Genomic DNA, 9,599 nt, shown 5'->3' with positions numbered 1-9,599 from the left:
AGGAAAGAAGGAAGGAAGGAAGGAAGGAAGGAAGGAAGGAAGGAAGGAAGGAAGGAAGGAAGGAAGGAAGGAAAGAAGGAAGATCTTTAAAAGCAGTTGGAGGGAGAAAATGTATTATCTTCAAAGAAGTAACTTCAAAGAAGGCTGAGTTCTAAATAACTACAATGAAATCTAATTTAGAGAGAAAAAATGATGGCCTCAATGGGCTGAAAGAAAACAACTGACAACTTGTAATTGCATACCCAGCAAAAATATCTTTCAGGAATGAGAGTGAAATGAAGATAACAGACCAAAGGGAAAAAAACGTTTTTTACCAGCCGTGTCTTAAAAATTTGTAAGGATATACTTCAGGTAGAAAGCAAGTGATCCTAAACAGAAGGTTGAAGATGCAAGAACAAAAGAAGAGCAAAAAGAGTAATTCATAGGTATATATATCTAAATGAATGTTAATTATATAAAACAATAATGATGATGTGAGTATGGAAGTAAAAAGGGAAGGAAGGAAGGAAGGAAGGAAGGAAGGAAGGAAGGAAGGAAGGAAGGAAGGAAGGCAGGCAAATGATAATACTTTGGCAGTCTATCAGAAGGTGATAAATGAGGTTAAATGACATGAAGTTAAATGGCATTTATAAGCAACGCATCTAATACGTACCATAAGGTTGAAATTAAAAGGTAGGAAAACAATGCAAATACTATTTAAAAGACAGCGAATATAGCTGTATTGTTACCAGATAAAATAGAATTTAAGGCAAAAGGGATTACAGTTATTCTTCGGTATTCATGGGGTATTGGTTTCAGAATACCCCCACTTCTGCAGAACCCCAAATCCGAAGCTGCTGAAGTCCCTTATATAAAATGACATAGTATTTTTATATAGGTTATAAGCAATAAGGTATGCCTACACATCATTTCATTCACATGGTTTCAGCATAGTGCTTGGCACATGACAAATTCAAATTTTGCTTTTAGAAATTTCTGAGATTCTCTTTTTAAATATTTTTGATCTGCAGTTTGTTGAATCTGCAGATACAAAACCTTGGATATGGACGGTTGACTGTATTAGAAAAACAAGTATTACTCTAATATCTCAATTTATCAAAAAGTTAAAACAACTTAAATTTGTAGATATTAAGTCTCAAAAAGAGAGAGAAAAAAGAGACTTACAAGGAGAGATAGACACTAACAATCATTGTGGAAATTTTAGCATATTTCTCTCAGTATTTGATAAAATAGGCAACAAATAAGTAAAGTTATAAAAGATATAAATAACATTACAAACAAACCGAATCGTGTGTGTGTGTGTGGGGGGGACATCTAACCACTCCAGAGTACATATTTTTTCTAGCACACATGGAATGTTTGTGAAAAGGATGACTTAGCACAATAAAAAAAAGTTTCAGCAAATTTTGAATGACTTCAGTCATACAGAACATGTTTTCTGACTACAGTGTGATTAATCTAGAAATCCAAAACAACAAGATATCTAGAAATTCCTTATATTTTTTAAATTAAGAAATAAACTAAATAATCCCTGGAACAAAGAAGAAATTACCACCAAATTGGAAAACAGTTTTACCTGAACATCAGCAGAAATGCTATAAAAATATTACAGATAATTCTTCAGTTAAAACACAACTTAAAAGAAAAATATATAGCTTTATACATTAATAAATAATAAACTAAGCATACAGGTTGAAAAAAAGAACAAAATAAATACGAAGGAGGAATGAAATAAATAATCATCTTTAAGTCAACAAAGTTCAAAATAAGTAGCCAGTAGGGGTCCATTGACAATTTGAAACATTAGGTTTTTGGGAAAGACTGATAAAATTAGTAGACTTCTGTTGAAATTGATCAAAAAGAAATAATAGTTATAAAAATCTAACATCAAAAATGACAAAGGGAATAATATTAAAGAAACTAAAAATGAAATAAGATGATATAAAAAGCATCTGGTCAGTAAATTTGAAAATTTAGATGAAATTTCATAGGCAGATAAAATTTAACAAAACTGACAAAACAAAACCTGGAACTTCAGAATGTAACAAATAACTTGTATCCCAATTGTCACTGATAACAATTAGAAAAATTAAATTCCACTTCATGTCATAATTTATTCAACTCTTCCATAGCATAGAAAAGATGAAATGCCTTTCGACTCATACATAACTAGCATAATTTTGTTTTCTAAACCTAATAAGTAAAGATAAGAGTATTATGGGCCAAATTCTCTCATGAAAAAATAATCTAGATAAATTATTAACTAGCTGAATCAAGTAATAATAAAATAAATACTATATCATGATTAAATTGGGTTTATCCCATGAATGTAAGGTCTGCTTAACATTAGAAAAGAAATTATTGTAATGTATCATATTAAGATGTTAAACAAGAAAAAGCATACTATAATCTTGAAAGATGCAGAAAAAAAAAAACACTTGGTGTAATTCAACTCCCTTACTTGATTAAAAGAAAAAGAAACTTTCAGCAAACTAATAATAGCAAGGACTTTTAAAATCTAATAGAGTATTTCCTGGTAAAATATAACACAAAAATATCATATAATGGTAAAATATTAGAAGTTTCCCTTTCGAGATTAGGACCACGGCAAGAATCCCCACTGTCACCACTTCTAGTTCTAGTCAACTTGGCTTAGAAGCCGTAGCAGGCACCATATGGCAAGAGGTGAGGAAATAGTACAGGAAATGGAAAGAAGAACCATGATTGCCATTTGTTTCTGGATGATCTGGTAGCTTATATCGAAACTTTTTAAATTCACAAATAAATTTTAAGAATGAATAAAATATTTAGAATACCAAATACATTCCTTTGTAACAGAAAATACAATTTTCAATAGGTACCATTCAAATTAATGAAAATGAAGTACCTGAAAATATCTAAAGAATGTATAGAAAATGTATATCTAGGAAAAGACATACAGAAAAATTATAAAAACATAATTTTAAAGAATAAATGGAAAGAAATAGCATTTTATGGATTGGAAAACTCAATAGCATTATAATGTTAATTTCCTCTAAATCAATTATTAATATAACACAATTCTAGTCAAAATTTCAACAAAAATTTTTGTGGAACTTGAAAGCTGATTCTAAGGTTTATGTGGAAGTACAAAGTGACAAGAATAGCCATTGAGGAAGAACAATATGGAAACCTTAAGGTTCTGCTCATTCTAACACATATTTGAATAGAGAAATTCTTTAGTTTTATTTATTTTGTTTTGTTTATAAACGGATATGGACATATTTTTCTCAGTGACGAATACTGTAAGTTACTCAAGGAAGGGGAATTCAATAATAAATAGGAGAGACTCTTGGTTTACATTCAATTCTCAGGGAGATGATAGGTAAAAACTGGTTTTTAGATATCTAAATATTGAATGAATATTTAAAACCGCAAAATACAAGAGTTCATAATATACGTATTTGTCAAAATATTTCTCAAGTATAATACAGGTATTTTAAGTTGAAGTATAACATTTACAGTTCTTAAAGGATGACATGAGATTTGAAAGCAATATTGAAATGTAGAAAAGAAGAATATGAAAAGAAAAAGATCTATAAACAAAATAGAATATGACACATTACAAGGGATAGTGAAATGAATAGAAGCAAAATAAATCAACTATACCCTTTATTTTCCCAAGTGGCAAAATAAATGTTGATGGTATAAACCAGTGGTTTTCAAAAGTGTGATCACAAGAATGGCAGCACCGACATTGCCTGGTGTCTTGTTAGAAACATGAAGTCTGGGGTCCCACCCCAGACCTATCACTTAGTAAGTGTGGGAATGGAGCTCAGAAATCCATATTCTAACACTGTCTCCTGGTGATATTGATTCCCTTAAAATTTGAGAACCACCAAAGCATTCAAAACCACACTACGTTCACTTTTTACTTATGTGAATGGACAATGAGTCTTAATGTTTATTATGAGGATTAAATAAATAGTCACAGTTGAAGAGAAAAAAATAAAATGTCTTTAAAATAAGTTCAAGTGGTATAAATGAAGCTTGTGTTTTGTCAAAATCTAATTAATATGAGTATCTTTTCATTAATTTCATGAAACTAATATTCTACACGAGAAAGGAAAGATGCATTATCAAAACTGTTTTAAAGTATTTTAAAATATTTTATGTAAATATTAAAGTGATGTTTTCTTATTTGCGATTTACTTATACAATCTATTAATAGTTATAAATTTATAAAACTAGTTATAAATTTAGTATTTATTTAATCCTGACTTATTGATTCATCTGTCATATGATATATTATTCAGCACATATTGTTATTCTAAGATTATTATTTCATACTAAGGTTTTTAAGTTCACAGGCAATTTTTTAAAAAAATTCCAAAGTGTATTTCAAAAATACCCTCATGAGTCTAACATAATACTCAGAATTAAAGCACATTTCTAAATCACAGAATTTTCTTTCTCCTACTTGCTTCTCTCAGCTTTATTTACCTAATCACTATCTTCACATCTATTGTATAAAATGACAAGTTTCCAGCAAAAAGCTCAGTAAACACACACAGTAGTCAACTTTAACTGTAAACAATCATAAAACAAACTTTAAAACACTTCTATCAATGTAAAGCTCTGTGGGAAACAGTTTTCTTGAAGTATTGTAGGTGATTATTATGAACAATAAATGAGGGAAGGTAATGTTAAAATAATGATCTGGAACTATGAGTGGAATGAGCAAGATTAAAGGCACAAAGAAAATCTTCCTAATAAACAAGCAGATAACTGCTGGAAAGAAAAATATGTTCCTTGTTTGAAATTAACTGCCAACCATTCTCAACCTACACAAAGCTGTCATAAAGGACATCTAAATCTGTCCTTGTTTGTAACATGTGTTGTGACAAGATTTGACAGTTTATCAAAGAACTATAATTGCTACCTAAACATCTAGCATTTTGTCAACTACAAGAATGTTTAGTGAAAGCATTTATTTTACTTAAAATACAACAACCATTTTTCCCCACTTTCTGAAAGAATTGACTGAATGTCTTTTCTCCTTAGCTTATCAAATTGTATCAAGGTTCTCTTTGAATTATTAATGTTTGAATTGTGAAGGGTAAAAGAATAATCAGTAAAGCGAGAAACTATTATCAAGGTAATATATATATATTCTGGGTATTGACTCAAAAGACCTATAAAATATAATTCTCACAGATCTGTAGAAATGACATTTATATATGCTTGCCTTGAGAAGGAGAAAGATAAGGTATTTTGTCTATACCACAATTTCTACTTTCAGAGTAATTTATTAAGAAACAATGTCTTAAATAGAGAGAATGTGTTATTTAGTAGGCACCCTTCCTACCTGTAACTCTCATCAGAAACAGTCAATGAAGGTAGATGTTTCTCTCTCAACCTACAGAGACTAAAGTAAACAGGAGTTAAATCCCCTTGACAATAGATCCATGTAACAGAACTGTCAGAGTAATAAAAATATTTCCATGACACTACAAATGGTTCATTTCTTTCCAGAAATAGGTTTTTAAAGTAAAAGAATTTTCCAGTTTCAGGCTTGGGGTTTTGCTCTTTATCAGAGTTTTTTTGATTAATGAGTAAAATTTTTAATGTAAAAGTTTCTGCACAACTTTTTGATTTTTCCTTCATTCCGATAAACCTGATAGAAAAGGCCCAGAAATGGTATGGTGTGAAAAGTCCTACTTGAAAATTCAGGAATTCCACATTGTAGTCCACAGTCAGCCTCCAATTAGCTGTTAGATCCCAAGCTAGTCACTTCATTTCTCTGGGCTTCGGTTCCCTGTCTGTGAATTGGGTGGTTAGATTGGGTAGTCTCTAAGGTCGTTACTATCTTTAAGATTTTATGATCCTAAACAAATCCCTGAAACTATGAGGTATTGCAACAGCCAAACCTTGGAGCAAAAATAGCAGCAAGACAAAAATTTCTCCTACTTAACACCTCAAGGGAGATGCAACCAACTATGGATTTTTAATGTTTACATTAGCATTCAGTCCTATTTAGGTATATTAAGTCTATTTAAAAATCTGTTTTGTTTTTCTTTAACAACTGAAAACTGTGTGACACATTGAGAACACTAGGAGAAAAATCATTTTAATTGAAGCTGCAAGTACTTTTTAGTGCTGCTAAATTAAGCCACAGAATTTTCTTCAGAAATCACTGTATGTAGTCTAGATGAGGATGGGAATTATATGGTATAGGTGGGCCTGTTGATTTTATGATAGGAAATAACATAAATGAAGGCTTATGAACCAAAATGAGCTGGCAGACACTGTCAACCATAAAGAACCTGAAATGAAGAGACATGAGCCTGTTGATGTTGGAGAGAGATGTGATTGGATCAGCAGCAGGAAATTTTAATGTAACCTTTTTGACATAACTATTTAAATAGCTTTATAATAATAACACATTTCACTATATAAAACATTTCTTTCACAGGCATTGCCAAATCTTACCATTTCTGTTGCCTACCTCATACCTCATCCTATTCCTGAGCCTATCCTATTTATACGCCCAACCCAGTGGGGAAGCTCAAAAGTCAGGAGAGAAAATATATTTAAAAATTATTTAATAATTTCAAAATATAAAAAAGTGATGATTTGGTTTTAAGCTAAATCAAAATATTGTGGAAACAAATGTCAGTCACACAATTATCAGAATAAAATGTACCCTCTATATCTAATACTTCCATTATTTTTATGACAGTTTATTGCTGAATTTCCTGGTATCTATGGTCCCTTTCACTACTTGCCCCATTACCACCAATGTACTTTGGAAACTGTGCTTAAAATTTTCTAACAAACACTATTATCATATATATATATATATATATATATATATATATATATAGAGAGAGAGAGAGAGAGAGAGAGAGAGAGAGACTGTCTTTTTTTTATTATGAAAGTAATAAAAGTTCAAATACTAATGGCAATAAAATATGAAAGTCCTCCTTCATTCCCAACTTTCAACCAACGTACTCCCCTCTCCAAAAATAATCATAATAAAAAGAAATTCCATAATGATTTGATGCTTTTACCATTATTTAATTTTATAACCATAATGTCATACTATGCATATTTTTGTGACTGAGTTTTTACATTTAAAAATATCTTGGAGACAATTCCATATGACTACACATAATCAGTCTCTTATGGCTGCCTCTGTATATACATTATTTGATAATTTGCTCACCAATTGACATTTGTTAGTTTCCAGATTTTTGATTTTATAAGCAATTTTAGAGAGTTTATTATTTACTATTTGCCACCTTTTATTTGGTCTTTAATTTTTTTTTATTCTAAAAAGCATAAGAGTAGTTTCTATTTATTTTTTTGTGGGTCACAAAAGAACTAAAAGTTCATAATATTTTTAGTCTCTTTACAAACATAATTATTGGTATTCCAGGCATAAAAAATGGAAATATAATATTGCAATTATATGAAATTTTTCATTAAAATATAGTTAAAATGATTTGCATTTAAAGATAAATTGTCACCATCTTATACCCTGGTAAGTGCTACAACACAACACACAGAACATCTCAAGAAATACTGACTGAATAAATTAATACACCGAATTTCATTATAAATATAGTTTTGAGGTGCTTGTGAATATTTTAAGTAAATTCCTGAAAGTAGACACATTGAATCAAAGGTTATGTGCAAAATTTCCCTTGAAAAATCTACATATTTACACATTCTATTAAAAAAGGAGTTCTTTGTCTTATAATTTCACTTATCTGATGTGTGACATTAGTATTATCTTGATTACTATAATTTTTCATGTGTATTACTACTTATTTTTTTCTTGTAATTGCCTATCTATACCATTTTCAAACTTCTAAATTTATTTTTTTTCTCACTTAATTGGAAGAATGTCGCCTAAAATATATCTAGATACTTTCTCCAGTCTGTATAACTTTTCTTTTAAACTTAAGATTTTTGCGTTGTTGAAGTTTTATACTTTTATGTATTCAAATTTATTTATGAAGTCTTAGAAAATAAATACAGCAACTAGTAGGGGGGAAAATCCATAAACTGAAGAAAGACTTGATTATTTAGTTTAAAACTGTGAAGTGGGTGTCAAGCAGGATTTTTTTTTTTTTTCTTAAAAACCAGGGGCAATTTAGAGCTGTGTACACCTGAAAGACCGAAACCGCCAGTAACGACCACCGGAAGCCGTTAGAGTCTCATCTGACTTCCGTTCCAACGTCGTTGACAGCGTTGATTGCTGGACCAAGAGTGCCTAGGGTAGGTGACTAAAATGCCAAATATCAAAATCTTCAGCGGCAGCTCCCATCAGGACTTATCCCAGAAAATTGCTGACCGCCTGGGCCTGGAGCTAAGCAAGGTGATGACTAAGAAATTCAGCAACCAGGAGACAAGCGTGGAAATTGGCGAGAGCGTGCGCGGAGAGGACGTCTACATAGTGCAGAGTGGTTGTGGAGAAATCAACGACAATCTAATGGAGCTTTTGATCATGATTAACGCCTGCAAGATTGCTTCAGCCAGCCGGGTTACCGCAGTCATCCCATGCTTCCCTTATGCCCGGCAGGATAAGAAGGATAAGAGCCGGGCTCCAATCTCTGCTAAGCTTGTTGCAAATATGCTGTCTATAGCAGGCGCGGATCATATCATCACCATGGACCTACATGCTTCTCAAATTCAGGGCTTTTTTGATATCCCAGTAGACAATTTGTATGCAGAGCCAGCTGTCCTGAAATGGATAAAGGAGAATATCTCTGAATGGAGGAATTGCACTATTGTCTCACCGGATGCTGGTGGAGCCAAGAGGGTGACCTCCATTGCAGACTGGTTGAATGTGGACTTTGCCTTGATTCACAAAGAACGGAAGAAGGCCAATGAAGTGGACCGCATGGTGCTAGTGGGAGATGTGAAGGACCGTGTGGCTATCCTTGTGGATGATATGGCTGACACTTGTGGTACAATCTGCCTTGCAGCTGACAAACTTCTCTCAGCTGGAGCCACCAGAGTTTATGCGCTCTTGACTCATGGAATCTTTTCTGGTCCAGCCATTACTCACATCAACAGTGCATGCGTTGAAGCAATAGTAGTTACCAATACCATACCTCAGGAGGATAACATGAAACGTTGCTCAAAAATACAAGTGATCGATATCTCCATGATTCTTGCAGAAGCCATCAGGAGAACTCACAATGGTGAATCTGTTTCCTACCTATTCAGCCATGTCCCTTTATAATAGAATAACTTTGGAGTTATTCTATTTTAAAATAGAATAAGATAAAATAAAAATATGACCTGCACATTGTTTTCTCTTGGTATTTGATGAAAAGTTCACCAGAAGACCCAGCTTGCTCCATTGTGGCTTTCTACATCCGCATCAGGTCTATTAAAGTTCATCTTAAATTGCAGAAAAACAGATTGAGAATAATTATTGAGATTTCCTATCTGAGTTTTCTCATTTTGGCTTCTTTGATGATTTTGTGAGCTTTGCAGCTTGGACTACAGTCCAGCTGCAGATTTCAGACTGTGAGGGTGTTGTGTAGCTGTGTTTGGAAGTGATTGGGGAAGCTTAGATTACTTTACATATGAATGCTTCAGGT

At 32.2% G+C, this 9,599-nt stretch overlaps 1 protein-coding gene across 1 annotated transcript; it reads left to right on the top strand.

Annotated features, from left to right (window-relative positions):
* Positions 1-8,217: 8,217 nt before the first annotated feature.
* Positions 8,218-9,281, top strand: PRPS1L1 (phosphoribosyl pyrophosphate synthetase 1 like 1). The gene has a single exon (XM_016139449.2). The coding sequence runs from the start codon at positions 8,279-8,281 to the stop codon at positions 9,233-9,235; it is 957 nt and encodes a 318-aa protein (XP_015994935.1). The 5' UTR covers positions 8,218-8,278; the 3' UTR covers positions 9,236-9,281.
* The last annotated feature ends 318 nt before the right edge of the window (positions 9,282-9,599 follow it).

The sequence above is a fragment of the Rousettus aegyptiacus genome, unplaced genomic scaffold (assembly GCF_014176215.1).
Source record: "Rousettus aegyptiacus isolate mRouAeg1 unplaced genomic scaffold, mRouAeg1.p scaffold_m13_p_13, whole genome shotgun sequence".
NCBI lineage: Eukaryota > Metazoa > Chordata > Mammalia > Chiroptera > Pteropodidae > Rousettus > Rousettus aegyptiacus.
This window is presented reverse-complemented; position numbering and strand designations above follow the sequence as displayed.

Bases quoted from the DNA above. Each gene is read 5' to 3' on its own strand.
- PRPS1L1 (XM_016139449.2), top strand. From the start codon at position 8,279: ATGCCAAATATCAAAATCTTCAGCGGCAGCTCCCATCAGGACTTATCC.